The following is a 26,444-nucleotide window of genomic DNA, read 5'->3' as shown; positions in this document are numbered from 1 at the left end:
GCAAGTGGTTGAGAATTCTACTTAACTGCTCTAGAAAGTCTCTTGATATTTAATTTGTTCTTTATATAAAGAAACACCATAATTCTAATCATAAATTTTTACACAGTCTTAAATTTATAATCAAGCAAGTCAACCTTGCATATAATTTGATTATTTTTTTGTTTTAAAATTATTTGAAATGTTTCATTTTAAAAGTCCCTCAGATTTCATTTTAGATGTTGGATTTGTCATGATGTCCACAATCAGATCCTTCAAATGGTAAATCTTTCATAGGATTTGAAGATGCCAAGGAAATTAAAACATTTTTGCATCTTACCTAATACCAAACCTGTATAATCAATTCATATTTTTGTGGCTAAATCAAATGTAATAACATTTACTGGCTGAATTTATGATCAACCGACCTTGCTTTTGCAGTAACTTTCATTGACTGAAGAAAATCACATTCACTTAAAATTGTGCCACAAACCAGTGTACAATGTTCTCTTAATTTATGGGTGTGGCCCAATCAAAGCGTTTCAATCAACTCTAAAAAATGCAGTCGAGACAACCAAAATATGGAGCAATTTTGGGAAATTATCCAAAAATGTTAGATGTATGTCCAAACAAAATAGATGGCTGTTTTACTTTATAGAAGAACTGTGCGATCTTTGGTATTTGGGTATTTTTCAAATGCCTACATCAAAACATTTTACTATTGCTAAATTCATTATCATACTGCATGTTCAACCTTGACCAAAAGTTCATTTTTGGCAAAATGAGGCCTTATAATGGATAAGTAAAATTTTGTGCTTTTTTATCCATGTTTAATACACATGGAAAATAATATTTAAATCAAAACATGATATTTATTTTAGCATATTTTATATAAAAATACATGGTAACAGAGTACCATTTATATTGCTATAGGTTCTTGAATATAAATGAATTGTTGTATAATATTTAATACTAAAAATAGGTGGTTTTTGTTGAAGTTGTGAATATTGGCAAAAAAATGAAGGCTCTTGATGTTTCTTCAAAATGGCCGCGAAATTAAAGGGATCTTTTTGCATGATGCCTGGTAACACCCTCGATAAATGGACCTAGCGCTCGCAAGGTGTTGTGGTTAAATTCTAATCCTCGTGGATATTTGAGTCATGTTGTTTCTATTCAATCGAGAAAGAAAGCGGATTTGGTTACTGTGGGCCCGCGGTCGAATTCAAGGATATATCAGTTCTTCAGTTTCAGGGTTTAATAGGCTGCATTCGTTCCTTTAGCTTCACGACTTTCCTGCAATGGTTGTTGTGTTCAAGCTGCAAATGGTTTAGCATAATACGAATCGTCAACACAGGGTCAAAATGTCGACGAAAACCTCTCCCACTTCGTCGAAAAATAAAATAATTTATCAGGTCGGAGCTCGGCTCGAGGCTATGGATTACACCTTAAGTTGGTGAGTGGTTTTGCTTTTAAAAACGAAATGTTTTTGTTCTTTTAGGAGTTTTGTTTCTTCGAGTTGAGCGCGGGTAACTCAAACTCTGTTTGGCGGCTGCATGCATGAATGATTTCCTCTCTGTTGTACGAACTTTTGTGTGATAAATCTATTTCAAGCCGTGATACTGCAATATTTCGTCGTTATCCTTTGTGTTTTGTTCTCTTCTTATCTCTATCTGTCGAATTTCGTATTCTGTTTCATAAAATGGTTTGGCGGTAATGCCTAAAAGGTTGAAAACATCGCTTGAAGCTTTTTGCCTTGTCAGCGCCGACAAAATGATGTCATCGTTTCAAGTTGAAAATACCGGGAAAATTCGGCATTTCTTTGTGATCGTAAATTAGAAATGAAATGATTTTCGACTACAAAAAGTAAGTTGTTGCTTTTTGAAGTTACCAATCTAACTAAAAAATATTATTTTGAGTGCCTCTTTATTTAATTTATCACGGATAGTTCGCTTTTTTATTATTTTTTTGTAATATTTTTTTTGTACTTGTGTTGTAAGGGACAAACAGTATTTCTTTTACAAAATAGTTTCTTTATTCTGTGACATTATTTCATCTTTATCAAATATATTTTTATTTTTTTCACTTCTTGCATTAGCAATATGCATAACAAGAGGTCAAAATAATGCCAAAAACATAACAAACATCTGTATATAAAAATTAAAACTAAAACCCATCCACAGATGTACAGGTTCGCATTTTTCATTGGCTAAAAAGTGATAGTTATTTACTTTGTATTCATGGACTTCAGTGTATACTGCATGCAAACAAATTATCCATGGTGCTTATATTCAAATTGTCACTAAAAGTATAGCCTTTGGCTTGCTAACACTTCTCTTTATGTATGTAATGGAGGTGATATCGGACTTTGTCAGAAGCCTAAGGCTCATAAAGCAGAATTTTTTGGCTAAATGCAGTAGAAGGTATTATTATTATTATTATTATTGTGATAGAAGTAGCTACATGTTCAACCTAAAAAATAATGTCAAGACCTCGTTTGTGCAGCTTGCTTTTTATACATGTACAAATGTAGTTGCCAGCTATTATTCAGTGGATAATGCATATTAAACAGCCGGTCAACATCAAAGTGGACCTACCGGTATAAGGGAACAACATCTAATAGTCATAATAATAATGAAGATCGAAATGCACCAATGGCAGGGGACCAACATGCTACAACTAGCGACTCATAAACATTCGACCTCATCGCTTAATGAAGACTAGCAGTATTGTAGTCAAAACTTTGAGGTCAACAACTCAAAGCAATTCCATCATGAGACAAACAAATAAATGTTCATCATAATATCGTACACCATGATGAACTATAAACACATCTTTAATGACAAAATGCTTACATGTATATATAGTTATGCTGCACATACTATTTGTTACGTCGGAGCTGCAAAAAACGTTTTTCACTTGAAAGGACATGTTCTACTAAAACACCATCTTGGTCGGACAAAACAAAATTGTGGTCAGACAGATTTTTATTCATTGTGGCCGTAAAATGATTTATGATAAAAAAAAATTTCCGGACATTATGTCCGACCACACTTGGAATTTCATCGGACATCAGCAAATCTTGGTCGGCCAATGTCCAATAACTGACTGTTATTTGCAGCCCGGTTGCGTTGTGACTGTATCACATCAAAGTACAGTAAAAACCCACGTATAAGAACCTAGGTTTTTTCAAGTAAGCCTAAACAGGTTCTTATATAAATGGTATTTGTTTGTAAAATTAGCCTAACTAGGTTCTTAATTAGGTTCTTAACTTTTGTTCAAGAAATAATAATAATATAATAATTATATTCAAGCAGGGAAAGGTTTTATGTAACTATGCTGTAACCATAATTTGTACAGACTGTGTTATAAATATATTTTTGAGAAGATTTTTTAATTATATTTTTGAGAACATTATTTTTTTCCTTTAATTTTTGAAAATAAGAACCTGTTTAAAAATTTTAGCCTAAAATGGTTCTTACATGTATGTGAAGGGTGCGTAAAAATGAAATTTTAGCCTAACAGGTTCTTAAATGTTAGGTTCTTATATGCGGGTTTTTACTGTATACCAGACGTTTCAATAATTTAATTGCTTAACAACCAGGTCTTATCCCTGGCGTCAGGTCTATGCCATAAACCCCAGTGGTATGTTCTTAAAAGAGATTAATCTTTGAACACCTTTTTTTTCCCTGCTAGGTATTCTGCAAAGATCTGTCGAGTTGATGACAAAGAGAAGAAGGTGCTGATTCATTTTGAAGGTTGGAATCACCGTTATGACGAGTGGATCGCGTTTGATAGTGAACGTTTAAGACCACATGGACGTCAACACTTGTTCCAGGACACCAAAGATGACAAGGTTCTAAATAATGTTTTTGCTTAATTATTTTTAATCGTTTACCTAACAGTAACTACAGCTGAAATAATCATTTTTTAAAGCCAGCACTTATTCATTGACATGGAAGAACTCAGTGGATAAATCTTCTCGTTACAACCAAATTTTCATTTATCTGCTGTTTTTTTGGTTAACTTGTTTTTGTTGTTTTTTTTTTGGTCCTCTGTCCTCCCCCAAAAACTTTTTTCTGGACATTTTACACAGTATTATTTTTATCTTTCCTGCAGTTGACTGAGTAGTCTTAGTATTATAATGAAATACTGTTAAACATAATTATTATCATGGCTTGACAACAAATCTGTCTAGGCAGAAATTCTGGTGGTGACAGTCAATCATTGCTGTACAAGTTTCTTGGGTTAGTCATCATCAGAAAGTTAATCAAAAGCTAACCAACTTTAATCCTCTCTGCGATCCACCGTGTCTTAAGAGACATTGGGTCCTGGATCAATCCTGACATTGCGCCAGCTGTGTTTGAACTCCTACTCTTTGATCACTGATTGTGCTTCTCCTCTGTTGTGGTCTGATCACATTGATAGCGATGACATGCATGTTGCTCATACAGGGTATCATATCCAATGCTTCCACAAGAGATTTATATAGATTTATTATGTCATTCCTCATGTTTCCAGTGTCAGGCTGCATTCTACAATGTATGTTCACCCCCCCCCCCCCCCCCATCTCCCCATAATGGCCTGCAACATGGCTGTATTGTGATTTTGGTCATGAATATTTCTTTTTTGACATTAATGTACTTTCTCAAGCTGAGCAGGCCAGTCCAACATTTATCTTGAGTCTTTTTTACTTGAAGAAATGATAACCGTACTACAATTTTTTTTTTTTTTTAACCAAGGTCAGTCAAACATTTATCAAGTCTTTTTTACTTGAAGAAATGAAAACCGTACTTATTATTTTATTTTTTAAACCAAATTTAGTCCAACATTTATCTCGAGTCTTTTTTACTTGAAAATATGATATCTGTACTATTTTTTATTATTTTTAAAACCAAGGTCAGAGAAAAATTTTAAAATTATGCAATTCTCATGTTCTCAGATTAATGTTAAAACAAATTGAATAACTGTTCAACTTCTGAACTTCAACCACTTTAATTAAATGTGGTTAATGTTGTGTGTCACCCTTGCTTAATCTGTCTTTAATGCATTTCTTTTTGAAGCACTTGCTTGGTGAAATTAATGTAAACATTATTTAAAATCCCTTTCTTTTGAATTCATTGTGAAGGACAAGGTTCTTGAATACAGATATTTGATTGGATAACTCTCTGACAGCAAGATAATCAGTTTGATGTGATCATCAACAGATGTTAGAAGAAAGCTGTGCCCAATATCAATTCCTTCTTTATCTTGTAAAGATCTTGCTCAATCTCTGAAATGTAATTTGCAGCTTTTTAATTTCTTTCCTTTTCTTTTTCCATTGCTGACTGTCTTTACTACAGAGAAACTTAAACTCAAACATAAATTATTTTCTTTACATAACACGTTTAATAAAACTGTTGTTTAAAGCCCTATTCATACATTATGCAGATGGTTTTTATGTTATATCTCTTCATGCATTATTAATAGTTTGTGTTTTACTTGCAAGTAGATGTACATGTCCACTCCTGCTTTCTAAAATATTTTTTCCATTTCTTTGTGTGCTGCGGCTTTCTTCACTTGTACCCCGTGATGATCACCTCTATCAGGAAGTTTGTGACTATCAGGTTAAGATGAGTTCCTTTTGCTGTTTTTATCTTGTAAATAACAACCTTGTCTTGTACTGTAAATGATTTTTAAAGTAAAATCTGTAACGTTCATGTAATTTAAGATCTAATTTTGCTTCCTTTTTTATCAGCTTTAACTGAAACAAGTTTGTTTTTGGTTTCTGAGTGAGAAATGTGAAAATAACCTGAAATAGAATTTTTTAAAGAGAGGTTCATCTACTAATTTGCAAAATTATGCTTTTGTTACATTAGTCTGTTTGTAATCTTAACCATACAAGAATCCCTGAAAAATGGTCTGTTGGTTTGGTTTTATCTGAACATTTTTCCCACACTGCTTCAAATAGTTTAATTATTGCTAGATATATACTGTAGGCAGTCAATATGAATATTCTAAGATATAGTATTCAAACTGAATGGAATATAGTAAGAAAAAGCTGATTTTGTGTACAAAAGCATGTGTGTTTGTATGGAGAGAGGTACTCGAGAAAGCACATACTTTAAGAAAATATCTTACACTTGTTGTACTGTGCTCGCTGAAATATACGATACTCAACTTAGATAAAAAAAAAAAAAAAAAAAAAAATAAAAAAAAAAAAAAACAAAAAAAAAAAAAAAAAAAAAAAAAAAAAAAAAAAAAAAAAAAAAAAATAAAAATAACCATAATATAATCCAGTTGTCCTGTTAATGGACTGAGAGAATATAAAAACAACGTTTTTATTGTTGGAAAGGTTTTTATTGTTGAAAACCCTTGTTGCAGTGTACATTAACATTTGGATTAATACTAACCTCCACAATAATGACCATTTTACAGTAAATGTAAAAAAACATCTTTGAACTGAATTGAAATGCATCTAAGTGCTATAGCTGTGAATAAGAAAGTCATGTTCTTTGGTTAGTTCTGGCTACAGTTTGTATCTCTATTTCTCACTTTTTTGACCCACTATTTTTATTTTCCATTTTAAAGTATTTTAGTATTGAAACAGTGCCATTTTTTAACATTGCTACATGTATTTGTGACTCATACTGCATTTTAACTGCCTGACTTCGTTCTTGGTGGACAGCTAACATGTCCCAGCTTTCTCCCAGTCTTAACTACAGTATTTCTATTATAATCCTGTCTATTGTATTAAGGTTTTCTTAATTAATCTAAAACAACAGTAAAAAAAATCAACCTGATTTAAAAAATTAGAAAAAAAGTAACTAACATGTCGATGCCAGTGCTTAAACATTTGTGGAGAGTGCAAAGATTATGTGTTCTTATGTCAATCATTACAGACAGAAATAATAGATTTAGTATTATAGTAGGCATGAAAATGTACAATACAGTCAAAGCTCTCTTAACGGACACTCTCGTAAGCGGACAGCTCTACTTACGTCCGCCTTGTTTGAAATCCCGTTTTAACTACCATAGAAACTCTGTAATTTTACATTCTCGTAAGCGGACATTCCCGTAAGCGGCTGCAGACACTTCCACAGATTACGACTTAGACTTTTTCTTTGTTTTTAAGCTCCCATAAGCGGACACCCCGAAGAAAATCCTACAAAAACCTCTGTTTTTTAGTTTTTATCAATCAACTTCTCATCGCCGTTCGTCACAATGATTTAACAATAATTACAGTACCATTATTTCAGTGCTTGTTTTGTCATCATCCATGTCCGTCCGGTTATTGTTAGCTGGGCAAGCTCCTGTAAGCGGCCATCTATCACCTACACCTCTACTGGCCGCGTACGAGAACCATTCTCGTAAGCGGCCAGCTCCAGTTACGGACACTTTTTTTGTGTCCCGAGGGTATCCACTTACGAGAGCTTCGACTGTAATTATAAGTTGTAAATGGTGGTTACCACTCGTGTTATGATTACAAATAAGTATTTTGCACAACATACAAGAAGTTTATTTACTTCATCTATTGGACAGTGTGATCATTCGGGTGAAGATGTATAATATATAGTCTTGAAAAGGACTGTTTGGTAAATGATGTTTCCACAACATAAGCAGAAGTCATCTTCAGAGTCAAGACTTCTGACCTCTTAAGTTTAAAAATGTCAGTCGTCAAACAACAGCCTTATAGGACTCCCCTCACCCGGACTATCACACTGTACTAGACAATCACAAACTGCTTACACTCACTGGGCTCAAACCATTTTGTGAAGGCTTGTTTTCACAAGCGACAGGGTTGGAGTTGTAATTAGAAGCACAGAGTGTTATTATCTACACTGTAGTTAAAATGAAACCAACAGAGTCATAAGCAGTGTTCCCAATTCTACTTATGACTCTGTCGCTTATGATGGAGTGAAAACAAGATGGTCAGATGATGAGCTCTTTAGTTGTTTTGGAAATCAGATATATAGTTGTGGTTCAATTTTATCCCTGGTACAATTTAGATTTTTCCTTTGTTCTGCTGTTTGGTAATATTATATGATTCATATAAAAATACATGTAAAACAAAGAAAAGCACCACCAACAACACTCTTGTTATTGGGGACATGCTCGGGGCGTCATTTTGTGTCCGTTATAGCAGGAGTCCATATAGGTGGGAGTCATTTCCAGTCAAACCTCTTTCGCTGGGGATTTGGATTTTGTCCATAATAGCTAGTGTCTGCACTAGCGGGGTGTCGGCAAGGGGAGAGTTGACCGTATATTGAACCACAACATATGCATAAAAGATCTAATAAAATCAACATAAACTTTAGTACATTGACTGATATTTTATTTGAAAAGAATTCAAATTAATTTTGTGTTTTCACTTTTTATGCAGGATTGGAAGACAGGTGATCGGGTGTTAGCCAAGTGGCAAGATTGTAAATTCTACCCTGCAAAAATTACCAAATGTCTCCCTGATGGTAAGAAACCTGTGAACGTTGTTTAAAGAGAGTTTGTGCGGGTGTCAGAACAAAACGAAAATCCTGGCACTTGCTCCATTTAATGAAAGTAAAGAAGGGCATAGTATGAACAGTTTTATTCCAAAGGTGTTATAAAACTGAAACGATAAAAACAAGGGAAATCATTAGCTCCAAACAAATCTAAAAAAAAAAAGAAAAAAGATCTGAAATTTGGCATCGGGTGGTTATGCTCCCAGACCTTCAAGTTACAGCTATATTTTTATGGAAAGATTGCTCTTAGCTTTATTGAAAACATACAGTAAGACAAAGGATTTTCCTGGGAGGCAAACTATTGCAAGTGGTGTATTATCTGTGAAGAAACAGGTACACAAGCCTGAAACCTGTATCACCTGTTACTGCTCACAACAATAGTAAACATGAAAACAACACTATTATAAACTTCTTGATTAGTTATTTGCACGGCACTCGGTTTTAGTCCAAAGCAGATAATTTATCAAGCATGCTGTTATGATAATCAACAACAAGCACAAGTACGTTTTACACTACTTTCTTATATATGTTGCTTATATAACTACTGTGTGTCTTGCAAGGAATGCTTTCAAACTATAAAGTACAGAAAATTGCTTGAAAATGTTTCATTTAAGTGCCCATTTCAATGGTTGATTGCACAGGAGTGAACCATGTGTGTTCTTGCAGCGATTATAATGATAACAGGCACTGAGATCTACAGCAGAAAGCTACAATAGGATATTAGGGTACACATTTCATAGCTTTGGTTGTGAATACAGAGTTGTGTTTCTTTCATTTTAGGTGCTTACGAAGTTCATTTTTATGATGGATTCAAGAAGGTTGTCCACAGAGTAAATATCAAACCAGATACTCTGGTGAGTACATGTAAATACAATGCAATGAATTTTAGTGCTCATGTTTGCAAATATTTTAAAAGTCTGGGTCATTGCTGCGAGTTTTGAAAGTGTGGTGGTGGCGGTAAAAATGCTATTTAACAACTGCATCGCTAAATACTGTAGGTTGGATGCCTGAGACTTCCAGGAGTTCCACTATTGGCAGCCAGCTCCTAAATGGAGAGTGCTCCCATGGCTGGCAAATCCTGGCAACCCAGCTATTAACCCCTACATGAAAGGGAAGACAGGCACCCATCACACTGATTGAACAGTGGAAAGAGAGGGAGGGAAGGGTGGAACAGCCTTGAAGACATGGTCCCACACAAAACAACACTCACTGTAAACGTTATTACGGTAATGGCTGCCAACACCTGTTAGTCTAGGACACATGGACATATGCACATGGGCGTATTAAAACACTGCTGACTACCAAGGGAATGCAGGCGCTCTTTGTTGTTAACTCCATTAAATTGCATTTACCTTATTATAGGAAATTAACGCGTCATGAAATTAACACGAATTTTAAACATTCGCGTTAATTTAAGTCGCCTTAATTTTTGTTAACGTTAATTTCCGCACCGTTAAGTAAGTGGAGTGTTAATTTCCATGACCTTAATTTCCATTATTTTTGCCCCAATTTCTCGATACTGTCCAGACGTTCGTAACTCCAAGGAAGAAGCATTATTTTATCAGGGTGGAAATCTGCTGCAATCCCTGATACTGTGAAGAACGCTCGAAGTGGAAAAAGAACCATGAGCATGTACATTGTACGCCTACAAGTTTTCAAATAAACTTATTCCTGTTGTTAACAGCACGTTAATTTCCTTCATTTTGAAATGTTACTCCCTCTTTCGCGTTAATTTCCTTTATTGGGAAGTAGCTTTTCCTTTAATTTGCGTTAATTTCAAATACCTTAATTAACACAAGCATTAATTTCCTATAATAAGGTAACTGCATTTAAAGTTCATGTAAATTTAAAGAAATATCTCTCTACAGAAGTCCACTATGATGCCCGTAGACAAACTGGAACATGAAAAGGAAGTTCAGGAGAGAAGACAGAGACGTCAACAAATGGCGTCTGCCAGAGCTGAAAGAGCTCGCAAGAGAAGTGCAGAGATCAGTCCCACTACAGTGATTCCTGTGAAGAGAAAAGATAATAGAGGAAGGAAGGGTAGAATGCAAGAGTAAGATGGCATTTCCTGTTACAGTTATTTCCCAATTTTATTTGGATGGACATGGATGGTGCTGAGACACTTAGGCCCGGTTCAGACGCCGATCTTTTCATGAGCCGAACCTAATTCCTTGAATTAAGTACATGAAAAGATCCCCCCGCGCGGCGTCTGAATCAAATGAGAACGGCTATTTCAATTTGGAGAATTTTGCCTGTGGAATGGCTTTGATTCAGACGCCGTACTTTTCATGTGCCGATCCTTATAATTCATAAACAGTTATAATGTATTTTGCCGGCAGTTTGACAAGGTTTTTCTATTGGAACTGTATTAGGAACGGCCTCAGAACGGCCAAAAAGTACGGCGTCTGAATCAAGAGATGTACTTTTGTCAATTTGGGTCTGTCCAAATTCGAATTGAGATTCGGCTCATGAAAAGAGATGGCGTCTGAGACCGCGCCTTAGAGAAATGTCACAGGGAGATGTTGGCAACATTTGGCATGGACAAAATCCCAACATAAACACACATGACAAAATGTAGCAGTGTCGCTTCCCCTGTTAAGTATCAGCACACACGAGGGGATGTGTGGCTGCAACATGTCCTCAAAACACCATTCTGTAGCAGCGATATGGCCCTGCAACATGATCCTTCATGTGTATCCAACATTTTACATGTATACTGTGTCCATTTATAATCATTAGGAGTCAAGTACTTCATTGATATAAATGATATATGCTCTTTTGGTGTTAACATGTTTTGTCATTTTGGCAACCAAACATTCATCGTGGAGTTGGACAGGGGAGGGGAACTCTATGGGGAGAAGGGAGAAGAGAGGGAAGGAAGTGGAATTCGCAAGATGGTGGTAATCAGGAGGAGTAGGGAAGAATTTTGCAATATCACAATGTTTTGCAATAAGAAAGTGGTAACCACTAAGGAAGGGATTGGAACCAGGAGTAAACCATAGGGGAAGTAGGAGGTTAAACCATAGGAGTCCCCCCCCCCCCACCCTCCCACTTTATCCAAGTAAAATCTATTCAACACTATGTTGATTTTGAAGCCCTTGATGTGATGGTCTCTCTGTGTTCACAGAAGAGATGACTTTGGAACTGCAAGTGAGTCCAGTGTGTCAAGTCCAGCTGAAGCACCTGAAGTTGACGAGATAACAATGGATTCACAAAAAATGTAGGTGTTGACAAAAGGCCATTTTATAAATGTACCATGTATCATGTACATTGTACTTCATGCATTCTTTTTAAGCAGCCTGTAGAATAACTTTGATTGACACTTATCTTCCAGTTACCATGATCATACGGTATATGTAGCAACCAGATAGCCTGAAGCAGCAAAAGTGCATCTGTTAACTCTGACTATATTAAAGTTTAGCCAGATGTAAGTGAGCTTTGAGCGTGATGTGAGCTTGACGTGACTTCAAAACCCTAGTTAGGTAACATGAGTACACTCATTCATTTCACTCGACTACTAGTCTTCTTCAAGAGTAAAAAATAAATAAAAATAAAATGTTGCCAATACATGTAGGTTTCTTTCGACTATAGTTACCACCAAATTCAGCCTGGAAGTGAGGCCAAAATAAAAACAAGAGGACACAAACAAAAGAAAAGTTTCAGGCATGTGTTTTCATTTCTTTTCTTTGTGTCCTCTAGGCCTCCCTTCTAAGCTGAATTTTAATGGGAATTATATCGAAAGAAGCCTATTGTACCTCAGTGTTTAAATGTTTGCTGGTTCCCTGCTTGGTTTGTTTCAATTCTAGGGATGTACAACAGAAAGAGGCTGAAGATGCAGAACTATTCAACAAAAGTGATGAACAGCTGTTAGATGTTGAAGAAAATAAAACAGAACAACAAGTAACAGAGAAGGAGGAATCAACAGAAAGTTCCTTTACACAAATAATGGAGAGGGAAACATCTATAGAGAAAACAGTGGACCAAACGTCACCTGTAGAGAAAATAACAGAACAGAAAATGCTTGAGGAGAAAATAACCATGCAGGAAATACCTGTAGAGAAAATAACAGAGGAAAAAACACTTAAAGTGCAAACAACAGAACAGAAAATACTAATTGAGAAAATAACAGAGCTTAAATCACATGGGGAGTTCAAAGAACATGAGAAAGAAAAGCCAGAGTTAGTTGTCAATATTGAAGATGACCAAAGCACAGCTTTGCAGAAAGAAAATGAACTTTCTTCTCAGGTAACTGCATCATCAACCTTGTTACAACCATACCAGGTGCTGGATGAAAAAAGCATCCAGTCTTCAGTCAAAGAAGAATCTGCAATAAAAACGTCATCAAATAATGATTCTCAGGAGAGTATTGAACTAAGCATAAAAGCTGAGGAGACGAGTAGCGCTAGTGAAAATAATGCTTTGAAAATTGAGACGGAAAGTATAAGGACTGAACATGTGAAGGATGTACCCGAAAATGTTGATGAAAGTAGCATGGAGTGTGGGTCTAATGAAGATGATGAGGTCATTTTAATAAAACTTGAGCCGCCACAGAGAAGTTTTCCATCAACTGAGGAAAATGAAAAAAGTAATGATGGAAGTGTTTGTGACTCTAATAGCTCAGAGGTACTTCAGGAGCAGCGTGATTCTCTAGCTATAGTCACTGTTGCGCCCAAAACAGAGACAAATACTTCCTTAGGGGCTTCTAAACCACCAGACTCTCCACACAAAATAAAAACTTCAAAAGGTCCTAAGATTAAGAGGACGTTGTCCAGAGCTGAGCGTTTGTCAAGAACAAGAAAGGCCAAAAGTGGTCTTACACTAAAAATGGGCTTATCACTAAAAGGTAGCCCTTCAGCTAAGCAGCAAGGTACCCCTGGGGTTAGTGTGCCCTCAAAAGCAGAGACCCCAGGGGTAAGTTTGCCCTTGAAAGGGGCTTCTCCAGTAAAGGCTAGCATTAAGAGTGAAAAAACTGTGCAGCGAAGAAGGAGCTTTAAGGGAGGAAGGCCATCATCCATCAGTCCTAGAGGATATGGTTACTCGATGGCGTTCATGGATATTGAAAAACCTTCGCTTTCTGGTGTGAAAACAGAGGAAGAAAGTGAAGTGCCCACAACAGAGAGTGGATTAGGTTTATTGAAAATTTCCACACAAAGCTCGACTTGTACTTCAACTAGCCCAACCAGCCCTTCAACTACAACTGCAGGCACACCAACTGAAAATCCAACTGCTCCTAAAAAACAGGCATTTCAAAAAAAGAAGTTCAGGCTGGATCAGATTACTGGAAAGCTTTCAGCTCAGCGTCAGAGTGAAGCTCAAGCTGCCGCACACTCACCTTCAGCTTTTCAGCTTACGAAGCATCACTCATCCCCACCCCCTCCCCCTACACTGAGCCCATCACCACCAGCCAACCCACCCTACCCTAGAGAGCCATATCCACCCCCTGGACCCCCACCCTTACTTTATTCACCCATGCCTGGGGCGTGCTGTCCAACGCCGCACCACCAGCACATGTACGGACCACACCCTGGACACGGAATGCGCCTCCCAACAGGTCACATGCATCCACACCCAGAGTACCCCCCTCCGTCCTCAGGCTACATGCTGTATCCTCATGGGATGCACTACCCTCCCCATGGCCCCTGTATGGGACAGTGTAAGTAAAATTTTAGTATTCATCTTAACTATCTTTTTTCAGACTGCAGTCCACAATATTCAGATTTAATCACAGGTTTGGTGGATTGCAAATTCAGTTTTGTGTCGACAGCATGCAGGTGTCCTCAAAAATGTATTTGGGGGGGGGGGGGGTCTAAAGCCATTGTAAACAAATGACGCAGTACAATACAACAGTATTTAGAATTGCGAAGTCTACGCTTAAAACCTCGCTTGATAGCTAATCACCGGTAAAATTCTCTCTTAGCTTACTCTAAGATTCAGGCTTATTTGTGGGCTACTATGATCAAATTTTTTATTTCATTTTTTTACATTGTGGTGAACAATTAGCTTTTTTACTCACCTTGCCAAATTTCATCTATTACGAACATCAGAAGGCATTTTATTATGACATTTATTCCAGAAAATTTACGGCGCTATTAATCCTTTTCCACTTGGTTGCGAATGGGGAGAAAATGACGTCAAAGGCTCCAAAATCCTCACAGGTTGAAATTAGAATAACAATCAGCATAGAAAATTGCACGAAAAACAAGCCCAAAGTTTTTGTTGCTTTTCACCTGATTTTCAATACATAATTATTGTTGTTATAATTTCAACCCGTGAGGTATTTTGGAGCCTTTGACATCATTTTCTCCCTATTCGCAACCAAGCCTTGGAACAAGGTTGTTTAATGGTGGCCGTAAATTATCAGAAAAAACTTTAAAATAAAACGACTTCTGATGTTTTTGGATTGAGAATTGTCAAGGTGAGTAAGAAAGTCTTATTGTACACAAAATGGAAAAAAATGGAAATCAAAAATTTGATCATTGTAGCACTTTATGGCAACCATTACATATTGCTGAATTTGATTGTCTGGGACACCCAGACAATAATATAATTGAAGGGCTCGGTGCAAAAAGGGCGGTAGTGATTTTCCCTTGAAATGAACATTATCGAAACAGCTCCAAATTTCGCATGCACATTTGTTTACGTGTGCTTAACACTGTCCTGTGTTTCATTTTGTTGTTCTTTCCTTCGTTTTCGAAAAATAACGTATGCAAAAAGAAAAAAGATTTTTAACTTACATTGTCCACAGTAATCCAGCACTAGACATTTTTCCACGCATCGCGTGTGCAAATCTTGCCTCGAGGCACTTTATTACAGTCGTCCGGGATGTAAAAACAGCTTTTTAGTTAAACCAACTTTGCTGACCGCCATGTTTTCTCATATTTAATTTGCTCCCAGGCGGTGGCAGCGAGGGACTGGGACTCGCTATTCTATTGTGACGTCTTAAGTCACATGCTCGTGGTTCAAGTACAGAGAACAAAAATGGCGCATTTCTTGGGAAAATAAAGTACTGGTTCGTTTGAGTGCAAGTGCGTCCACTTGGCGGTTGAAGGACATCATTAAGTCTGAAAACCCGTAAGTCTCACAGCATTTCTCGAAGAAATGAGAGATGTTCGGCCTTTGTTTTGTACAATAGTGCTTTTTAGCGCTCAAGAGAAAGTTGTCTGACAAAGGCCGGCGGAGCCAAGTGGTAAATAAAGTCTAAAAACACAGATCTGTTGTCGAGAACTATGTCAGCGTGAGTTTTGCAGTGTCCCCTTGGGTGCTGCAGCGACAAAGTTGCCGAGAAGCGAACTGGTTTTAGACTTTAAAAAATTCTTTAGATGTTTGGCAGGGCACGTTGCCTTCGCAAAATTTTTTCTGTGCCTCATTAAATATTCATCAATCAATCATTCAATCGATTCGTGCAAGCGAAAACCTCAGAAGCTTATCTTGTTTTCGCGGGATTTTGTAGATGTGTGATGATGTGAGGAGTGGAGATAGGTGAGAGCAAGCCAGCGGCACTTAACTGAAAGCAAAACTAGTATAAAGTGAAGACACAAGCAAACATATTCAATCAATCAGTCTATAACAGTCAATCTTTATTTAACTTTCACCTCAAATTACAGCTAACGGTAACAGATTAAAATAGTCTTTGCCCGAAACAACAAAAAGCAGCTAACTGCAAGCAGACTGCAGGCCTTGGGGATAACTTTTGCGTTAGGGCTAGGCCTGTAACCCCAAAACTTTAGCTGGTTCCATTGTTTTGAGGAACAAAAGGTTTCCTTTGTTTATCGTTTGTGAAAGGAAAGACCTAAAGACGCCGCCTGCAAAAACCTTGTCTTTTGCATGTGTTATTTTTCGAAAACGAAGGAAAGACCAGCGAAATGAAATGCAGGACAATGTTTAGCACACGTAAACAAACTCACATGCGAAATTTGGAGTCGTTTTGTCCATGTTCGTTTTCGGCCAAAATCACTCCCGCCCTTTTTGCACCGAGCCCTTCAATTATTTATTTTGAACTCTGGGTTTGTGAAACTTTTCTAAGGAATTGTATTGTTTTCACTATAGGCTCTTGTTCTGCTGGTGTGAGGCAGCCTGTGTTCCACCCTCTCCCCCTGGGGCACCTCGTCGTCCTCCCCCTCCCACCCATGAGAGTGCACTGGCACAGCTGATGCAGTGTGAACAGAGGATCCTTCATGGCGGGCCTAGGATGTCTCATTACAGAGAGGCAGCCCCTCCAGGGCCATGGGTGGGTCACAGACATGGGCCCCCACCATCACAGCCCTTCATTCCAGTGAGCCATCATCATGAAGACCTTTGGCATGCACATGAAGGTTAGTACTGCTTTTGTGCTTCTTTGTGTTATTTAAAGCAAGCATTGCACTAAAGCATGTCAGATAATTGACCTTTTACAGGATAGTCGAAGGGAAATGTTTGACTGAACATGGTTACCACAGGTCAGGAAATGGTCAGGGAAAATTAATAAAATTTTTCAAGGTCAGGGAAAAGTCAGAGGATTTTATTTTGGGTCAGGGAAAATTGACATTTTGAGGAAAAAGATGGAAAAGTGGAATACAACACCACTGATTTTAAACTATTGATGGCTGGAAGAAATATATTCAGGTCAGTGTGATCTCAGCGATGTTATTTTTTAAATTGAAAGTGGAGGCTGCTACTATATCTGACATTTTGAATTTATTTGGTCAGGGAAATTTTATTTTTATCAGGGAAAAGTCAGGGAATTTTGAAAACTGATGTCTGTGGCAACCATGTTAAAAGTTAGTGAGAACAGTGAAGACAAAGTGAATTCTCCTTCTGCTTTCTAAATTCATTTATCAATACAGTTGTTTTGCCCCCAAAACACACAGGCACATAAACATGTCATAAATAATGAAAGCTTTACTGAAACTAAAGTGAACACACTGAAAAATAATGCAGACGAGGAATTATTTGCAATGCACTCGTTTCAATATACTAAAAATAAACCAGTTGAACCAACCTGTAGGGCTACATTAGGGCCACTGTAAAGAGTGAACCCACCCTCCATTTTAGAGGGGGTTTAAACTCATCACCAAGAGATAAGTGTGGAGGTGATGCCTGAATCTATGTGGGAGCCACCAGCACGGATGGTAACCATGACAACCCTGTGAGGCAACCACTAGGCACCATCACACTGAGAGAAAACTCAGTGGAAGGCATGACTAAATACTTACTGATACTTACCTAGAGGGAAGGGTGGGTGGGAACAAAAGGCAATCGGAAACACTTGTTTGAAAGACAATGCGAGTAAAATGGCCTCACCTCCACGTAAGAGTTGTAAATTAACTAAAAACCCTGATCAAAACCCTAAGACCACTGCACAATTCAGGAGAGTGAATGCTGGCCAATTGTCTCAGGTTTTACCTTGCCTAAATTTCAGTTAGCCCCATATAATAAGGGTACAGTAATGATTCGATTAAGCACCCTTATTTACTTTTGGCACCTCGAGAGAGGGCGCTTATTCGAGACAGGGCGCTTATTCGGGACAGGGCGCTTATTCGGGACAGGGCGTTTATTTAATTTTTTGAGAAACAACCAAATGTAACTAACAATAACAGAAACTGTAACAGTTAAAAATTGTTAAAAGTTCAGTTACTTTTAAAATAATTGTTCTTTTTAGCAGTAAATATATACATAAACTGTACGGTGAACGGCCAGGAGTTTATTTAGTTGACGTCAATGACTTCAGTAGGGCCAGTTATCCACAATAGGGGCACTTATTAGAATGGGGGTGCTTATTGGAATAGGGGCGCTTATTTTCAAAAACACATTCGAAGGGGGCGCTTATTTGGAAGGGGGCGCTTATTGGAAGGAGGGCGCTAAATCGAATCATTACGGTATATGTAAAATGTAAGGATCTGTTCACAGAAAGGATAAAAAAATCCAAGACATTGTGAAGCAGTGGCCATTAGTGGAGGTGTGATTCTATCTTTTTTCCCTTCTTTTCAGAGCGTGCTCTCCAAGCACCCCCTGCTTCTCAAGCTCCCCCTCCCCCGGCCAGTATCAGTCCTACTTCAGACAGTGGTAAACATCCAAACAGACGCTCCCGGAAGAGCGAAAGACCACTGCCAACAAAAACATTACCTGCGTCATCAGTCTCAGGTATGGAAGCTTCCTCAACACCGTCAGCTTCAAAAGCAGATACAGAAAATGCTTCTGTTCATAAAGGTATCACTCCAAAAAATGACAGGGACTCTGTAGATGTCGCACCAAAACCAGCTATTTCAGATGCCAGTTCAAAAGATGCATTAAAAGATAGGACAGAGAAAGATGAGAAGTCTCCTGAGACAACAAGTCAGCTGCCACCTGCTTTGGATCAGAAAGTAGCACTTGCAACAACACCAGCTGGCGGTATTGGACCTGGATCTTCAAATACAGTGCCAAGCATGGGAGCGACATCTGGGGTGCCTGTTGGAGAGGGTGCTGAAGGTCTACCAGCCCTCCTTCCTGGCAGAGTGAGTCTTCATGTTTCAATGTGTTTGTTGCTTATTTGTTGACGTTTTTTGGGGGTGAGGAATACATGTAGAGTACTTCACAAGCCAGAATGAAGTTAAACTACATATGAGAACTACTTTTTAGCAGGGTTAAGTCTGAAAAGTGCTTAGCCTATTGCTTTTTTTTTTTTTTTTTTTCCACCTTTTATTTATTTTCCTTTCCCCGGGGCCAACCCAAAAGGAAAAACTTTACTTTGAGGGTTTGGTATGTCAATCTGTACACAGATTAAAAAACTGTTGCACCTTGTGTTCTAATAAAGTGATAATGGTAGTGTTGATGTTTTGCAATGTCAATCATAATGTTACTTTAATTTCCTTTTAGGTGCGCAAGGGCAAAGAACTTGGTATGTATATATTTTTATTTTCGACTCTAAATTTTAACTTTTCACCTAATTTATAAATACCTTAAAGAGCGATTTACCAGATAACAGAGAGATTGAAATAATAACAACTTCGTTAAGTTCAATGTTCATGTTTAATGTTGTCCAATTTTAGCTCCTAAAGAACTGATTATTGAGATTGACCATAACAAATACAAGTGTCAAGTTCCTGGCTGTGACAAGTCATTCCGTAAAGAGAGTGGACTGGAATACCACATTAAATACTACCACGAACAAAAGGACAAAACTGGAATGAAAAGAAAGAAAACTGGTATGGACTAGAATGAACTGAATTGAATTTTGGGATGTCAGTGTTAGTCATCGTTCTTACCGCGCTGACCTGGACACTAGTTTTCACGTTTTGAAAATAGTCCATGATGGAATTTTTTTTAAAACGAACCTTCAGAAATCTGCTGCAATCTTCTCAGTGTTTCACTAAATAAGAAAATTTAGAGAAAAAAATACACCGAGAAGGTTGAAGCAGATTTCGAAGGTTCTCTACGCGTATTTTTTATTTCAGGTTGAGGTAGACTTTTGTCAAAACATGAACGCTGACCATGTCCCTTTAATACTACTTAAACTGAATTTTCCCATGCTTTCTTTAAAGATCTCCTAACTCTTTTTCTGCAGTTTACAACGACAGTAACGTATATGATGAAATTATCTTATACAATCGGAGAATGAGTACCAAAGGGAAAAACTACATCTCAGTCAGACAGTCAGTCGGTCGGTTGGTCAGTCAGTCAGCCAGTCGGTTGGTCGGTCGGTCGGTTTCGGTCGGTTAGACTGGCAGACAGGCAGGCAGGCACTCAGTCAGTCAGTCAGCCAGCCAGCCAGCCAGCCAGTCAGTCAGTCAGTCAGTCAGTCAGTCAGTCAGTCAGTCAGTCAGTCAGTCAGTCAGTCAGTCAGTAGACCTGTCAGTCAGTCAGGCAGATGGACAGTCCATCAGCTAGGCAGTATCCTAAGACCAATAAAAAGCCTTCTCATTCTGACCAGCTTTTCTGTGTGTTCATTAGTGTCTGTCAGGTCTGACTCTACACCTGACACATCACCAGAATTTGGCAGCTATCACCGTGTACCCAAACGACGCATACACAGGTCCTCAGCCCCGGCACAGCTCTCCACTGCAAGCACTTCTCAGCTAAGCAATCCACTCAATGCGACTGCACCAGCGACCATAAAAACTGAACCAGCGCAACTGGAGACAGAGTCCTCTGACGTGTTCATGTCAGTCAGCATGGATTCAGAACCCTCTGTGAATCAGGACACTGATCTGGAGATTGAAGGTGGTAGCGCAGAGCTTGAGAGTATCGACCCAGGTATGGTGGAATGCATGGAGGTGGAGGAAGAAGAGGACGTGAACGGAGACGTGATCAGGTGTCTGTGTAATGAATCAGAGGAAGGAGGATTCATGATACAGGTAACAGTCTGTCAATCCTGCAAATAAAAACCTTTGCAGTACTAGGGTCTGTTATAGGGGGTTGTACATCCCACAAACCGCGCCACATTTCTTTTTTCCTAGACCGCAAACAGCTTTCGTTATCTCCTAAAGACTGAAACCACTATAATTTCTTGAGTGTAAACCACCAAAGAAATGTGAATGTACCTGCAAACCGACACTCAAAATTGGCTTAAACCGCCAGACCGCCAGATTATAATAGACCCTCGGGGGGGATAAAAGCTTGGGGTACAGGACTGGCAGGATTGGGGTGAATTTTGTTGTCGGTTTTTTGTTTTTACAGTTGGCTTTTCTGTTCAAATTTTCTGTCCTGCAGTTTTAACGTCACAAAACATAAGTGATTATAGGGACTGCGTCAGCGCTAAGTTAAGTTTATTTTATTCAATTTTGCATAATAGTCGCTATGAAACGTAATGTTTGCAAAGAAATTACTTCTATGGATCTAAAAGACAAAATCATAGTTTTATTTCAACCAAATGTGTCTCCTGTGTGATATAATGTAAAGTTACAAGCAAACAAAATTAACTTTGAAAACTATTCAGCACAACAGTTTTTGAAAACCCTGTATCGCAATCCGTTTCAGTCTTCTCCACTTTTGGCCATCCGTACCTTCTTTTGTATTTGCTGTGTCATTGAAATGTTCCATTACTGTTTGAAGCGGTTATTTTGTATTTCTTTGAATTTTGTTGGCCATTTCCCATGCCTTACACAGTCCCTTTAAAAAAAATTTATTCAAGAGAAATTAAAACTTGGGTCACCCTTTTATCCTCCCGCGCTTTGCGTTGGCTACATGTATTTGCTTCGGGTATTGATTAGTTCACTGGATTGTTTGTGTCCACTGTGATTGGTCAATAGTTTTGGTTTTGGTTTTCCAACACTTGATTGAAAACCGTTTTGTATTTATTGTTTACTCTTTGTAGTGTGAGCAGTGTTTAACATGGCAGCACAGTGAGTGTGTTGGTCTCAGTGAGCAAACTGTTCCACCAAACTACATCTGTTATGTGTGCGTCAAGCCTAGAGGACTAAGAAAAAGTGCAAAATACAAGGTATGTTTTATGTGCTAATATATCAAACAAGAGAAAGAGAGAGTGTGGGTTTCATGTAATAAATCAAACACAAGACACGGTGTTTCATCGGGATATCCAAACACCGAGAAGAGAGTTTAAAATACGACGCGTAGCGGAGTATTTTGGACGAACTTCGAGCTGTTTGGAAATGTGATGAAACACACTCGAGTGTTTGATACATCCTCTCAATCAAAACTTAAACTACGGGGAAAAAAATCGTAAAAATCTATGCTAATTGAGACAGGGTATCCAAACCTTGTTCACGGTTATGATTTTCTTTGTTTTCACTGGATAAATTATTAATGAGTTTGAGAAATATTTCATAAATTACTGGCTCAAAACTCGCAACCCTTGCAACACCTGTGATTTTAATGTGTCATTGACAACTGTTTGCCTTTTTACAGAACGATTTTGATTGGTTCAGACGAGGGACACTGGCGTGCATGCCTTTTACGTCCATTGCAGAGCCAGAGTACACAGCAGAGTTGAATTTAGCCACACACGGACTCATGAGTGATGTACATGATGTGAACCGCTCACTCAGGAGTTTGAAACTCAAATTTGAACTCCTCAGGTAACAAACATAGCTATAGCATCATCATCATCATCATCATCACTTTGTTTACCCTCGGATTTGAAGAGTAGCTTATATAGCTAATATCTCCGAGCATTTCACATTAAGCACAGTACAACGGGTTGCCACAGCTCAGAAAATTGTCAGGGGAAATAAAAATTCTTATAAGCTCAGGGAAAAGTCAGGGTATTTGGAGTAATTGAGTCAGGAAAAATTGACATTTTGAAGAAAAGTCAGCGAAAATTGAATCATTACTCCTCTGATTTTATACCATTGATGGTGGAAGAAACATTTCAAATTACTGTGATCTCAGCGATGTTTATTTTGTTGGAAGCGGAGGCTGAAGGCCGCTACTATGTCTGACATTTTGTATTTTTATCAGGGAAAAGTCGGGATTTTGAAAACTGTCTGTGGCAACCATGTATATTGCATAAGACCACCTGATTTAGGTGCAAAATAAGATAGTATGATTTTGCCTACGATTATCGCATGTGACACGCTTACAGTACGCCATAACTATAACACAAATCGCGTTTTGTAAATCATCTTACCACATCCTTACGACAGACACGCGCTCGAGTAAACGGTCCTAAGTCATGTCGTAGGCCTATCGTAAGTTTGTCCCAGGCGAGAAAGTCGCACCATGTAAATCGTGCCTCTGTAACGATTTATAAATACCTTATTACATGAAATTTTCGCGACACGTTAATTTCGCGATTTTGAGATGCGCATATTTCGCGACATTAAAATTTCGCGATTTTGCGAAATTTTGTATTTTCAATCACTTTAATTTCGCGTTTTTAAGTAAGACACAATTTACATTGCCTTGGTAATATTATTTAACATGCCCTTGAATTACATAAAACGACTTCATCAAAGGAACAGTAACGTCAAAATTAACAAAAACGCAAGGGAGGGACTAAATCTCGGGAAAAGCAACAACAGAGCAGTTCTCCCAATGTCTACAAGTAGGTCATGCTTGTACATGTATGACGACAACATTCATTCGCATTGATTTTAGTGGTACTAAACTTATTATTTTTTGATTATTCCCATAATGTGAGTCACTTAGTTTTCGCGTCATGTTATGTTCGCGACACTTGTTGTTCGCGTCACTTTAATTTCGCGATTTTTTTGGAATCGCGAAATTCGCGAAATTAACGTGTCGCGAAAATTTCATGTAATAAGGTAGTTTTGCGATGTACGTTGGAGCTCAGAACCCATGATTTCTTGAACGTCTGGATAGCTCAACCCGAAAGTCGTTCCCCTTGGATTTGCTTTGCTTAACCCTCTCGTACCAGTTTTTGTTTCCCTTGAGGTTTCGAGAAAACGGGTGTCCACTGTATAAATGTTAGCTTCAAATTAAAGAAAATCTGAAAATTATTGTTTCCAAGGTAAAAAAAAATAAAGAGTGAATAAATTTATGATAAAGCAAAAATTAACAGGGATGATTGAGAATCGGTGAAGATTAAGATGGGTTACGATCGACAGATTTTAATTTTTTCGTGTTTATTGCTAGGAACCCGTCTCATCCGGATCTAAAGTGCTGGCAGGGACCGCGGAAACGTGACACACCGAAAGAAACCTTGACCAAAACTGGTGAATCCACGGTCCAGACATCAACAGATGCACACGATTCAATAAAAGATAGCACAACTGCTGGGGTTATTCATCAGGGAGAAAGCAGCAGAACAGTTTGTACAGAGAGTAAAGGTCATGCTGTCATTAACGGACATGCAGAACCAGGGGAGTCTGCTCAGAATGGGCTTACAAGGGTGAAGCAAGAAAGACCCTCCACGCCGCCCCCTCGTATAGATGGCCCTGGCGACACTAATAATAACATACAGGATAAAAAAGCTCCTGTGTTAAACACTGGTTCAAGTTTGATGTCAGCGGTTCCTGCTTCGTCTGGCTCGTTTAGTGCCAGCAGCCAACATGAAGCGCGTGTTGACTCTAGCGAAGGAAGACTAGGTGTAGTGAAAAAGGAGGAAGAACCGCTATCTCCGATCCCTGCTTTAGTTCCTGTCGGAGATCAGACAGGTTACATGAAAAGTGGGCCGTCTTCTGACCAGGGTAAACCCGAAGGGATATCCAACACTACATCAGACAATTCTCAACCCTCGGTGAAACCCGAGAGTGACAGAGAAGAGACTGGGAAATCGGTGCAATTGAAACCCTCAGTAGGGTCCTCTAAAGCAGACGGCTCTCAAGTCAAGGCACCTACTGGTGCGAGCACACCTCAGTTAGGATCTGATTCGCAGGTTAAACAAGAGAACGAGTCCATGATTTCAACCCAAAGTACAGCGAGTGCTTCATCGAGTGATGTGAAGACAGAAAATCAGGAATCTGCTCAAAGTATGTCAGACGATGAGAGCGTAGGAGCCATAAATAACTTGTTGGATGATATAACACAAATACAAGATGACTTGGAAAGTCGTATGGATGAGATCGAGCAGCAGTTGACAGGTAAGACATCAAACTGCTGGCCGGTCATACGCGCGTGTCCATGCACGCATACTCCCATGAACGCATCCAGGCACGCTCCAGCGCACGCATGCGCGCGCGCGCATTATTGTCAAAAGGTGACGCATTAGCTTATCCTAGTCGAACAACTGTTTTTTTCAAATGTACCTGTTTGTTCCCAAAAAGGTTAGCTACAACCTCAATTCATATGTTTTGGGAACACTTCCTAAGAAGGTCGATAAAGCAGTTGTTCGTAGCTTCTAGTTGCTCAGGCATTTTCTTTCTTTTTAGCGTTTAAAGCTATTAAACGGCAAATATCACTTCGGTCTAATAGACCGTTTTTAAAGGTGCTAGTATACATGCTAAGCTAAATAGTCGAACTATAAATGTCACCAGAATCCGATTAACATTAAGTTCTGCAGTTCTGCCTATGCAGTTAAACCAGAAAAAGGATTGTGTTTGTGCTTAGTTTCCATCTATTTTCTTTTCTTGCAGTCCTTGAAGAGGCGTATGGCTCACCAGCCCAGGCGGCTAAGAAAACTGACTTCAGGAAACTCGTCAGAGATCTTAGCCGGGTCAGGAGACTGCTCCAACAAGCTAGCTGATGGAGTGTTCACTGGAGCAACAGCCATGCTCATGTCCAGCCGAGTTGCTCAAGTCATCGGAGTATTGTGCTGGACGCATTCATTTACAAAGCTTCTTAGAACTAAAGATACAGCTACGTTGGTTTATTTCATAAGGACAACAAGGGTGTTTCTAAATCGGTTATCTTTGTGAAGCAGATTCCTAAAATATGTACCGAGATTTTGAGAGGTGGTTATTTGAACGAATTCGTAGAAAAATCAGGCCAGTTCATGGCTGAATTTAGACTTTGGAGCCACACCATTTAAACATGGTTTATTAAACAAATGTGGCTTTTGCTTTAAACTCGGCTAACACCACTTCATTTAAATAATTGACGCGCACTATCTGAACATATATTCTAGGAGTTTTCTGTCTGGGATTTGTTTGAGCCCGTGGTTATCAGTAGGATTGTTGCTAAGTAACAGTGACGTATCCTTATTGCGACAAGCTGGCGTAACAACTGACGTAGGACTCGTGCTATATCTCCTGATTGGACGATACAAATCGGAAAAGCTTCGTGTAATTCGACGAGGTTTGCCGAAGTTACACTGTCTTCTGTTGAAGCTGAAAAAAGCTTGTTTGACAAAAATGCTTTTTGTAATGGCATCAGCTGTTTTGTGGTATAGAACTTGGTCGCTAATTTTCCAAACCTAGCTTATCTATATTTCTTCTCTCCACCTTTTTTCTGACTATTTCTCTATTTCTGAAATTCTCTCTGACCGGAGTTTGTTTCTGTGTACTGAAAATAAAATTTGTTTAAAGATTACCTTTATTAATAATTGTCTATTGAGACAGAAATTAGAGACAGATATATTCGTTTTCTAAGCTCTGCAAATACATTTCGAGAAAAGATTTATGTCATTATCTGTAAATAAGAAGCTGATCAAAAATAAACAAATAGATAAATATGCCA

General features: G+C 38.3%; 1 protein-coding gene across 1 annotated transcript; it reads left to right on the top strand.

Annotated features, from left to right (window-relative positions):
* The first annotated feature begins 1,113 nt into the window (after positions 1-1,113).
* On the top strand, positions 1,114-26,444 carry LOC144665973 (uncharacterized). Its single transcript, XM_078527302.1, is given in 18 exon segments — positions 1,114-1,429; positions 3,670-3,829; positions 5,562-5,579; positions 8,336-8,420; positions 9,231-9,304; positions 10,319-10,506; positions 11,581-11,673; positions 12,260-14,106; positions 16,500-16,544; positions 16,547-16,765; positions 18,420-18,925; positions 19,287-19,308; positions 19,460-19,615; positions 20,361-20,764; positions 21,724-21,849; positions 22,275-22,444; positions 23,964-24,910; positions 25,403-26,444. Coding segments are annotated over 18 exon segments (5,262 nt in total). The 5' UTR covers positions 1,114-1,337; the 3' UTR covers positions 25,513-26,444.

This window comes from Oculina patagonica, chromosome 9, assembly GCF_052425735.1.
Source record: "Oculina patagonica isolate OP01 chromosome 9, crgOcupat, whole genome shotgun sequence".
Classification (NCBI taxonomy): domain Eukaryota; kingdom Metazoa; phylum Cnidaria; class Anthozoa; order Scleractinia; family Oculinidae; genus Oculina; species Oculina patagonica.
Note: the sequence above shows the minus strand (reverse complement) of the source record. Positions and strands in the feature narration are given on the sequence as shown.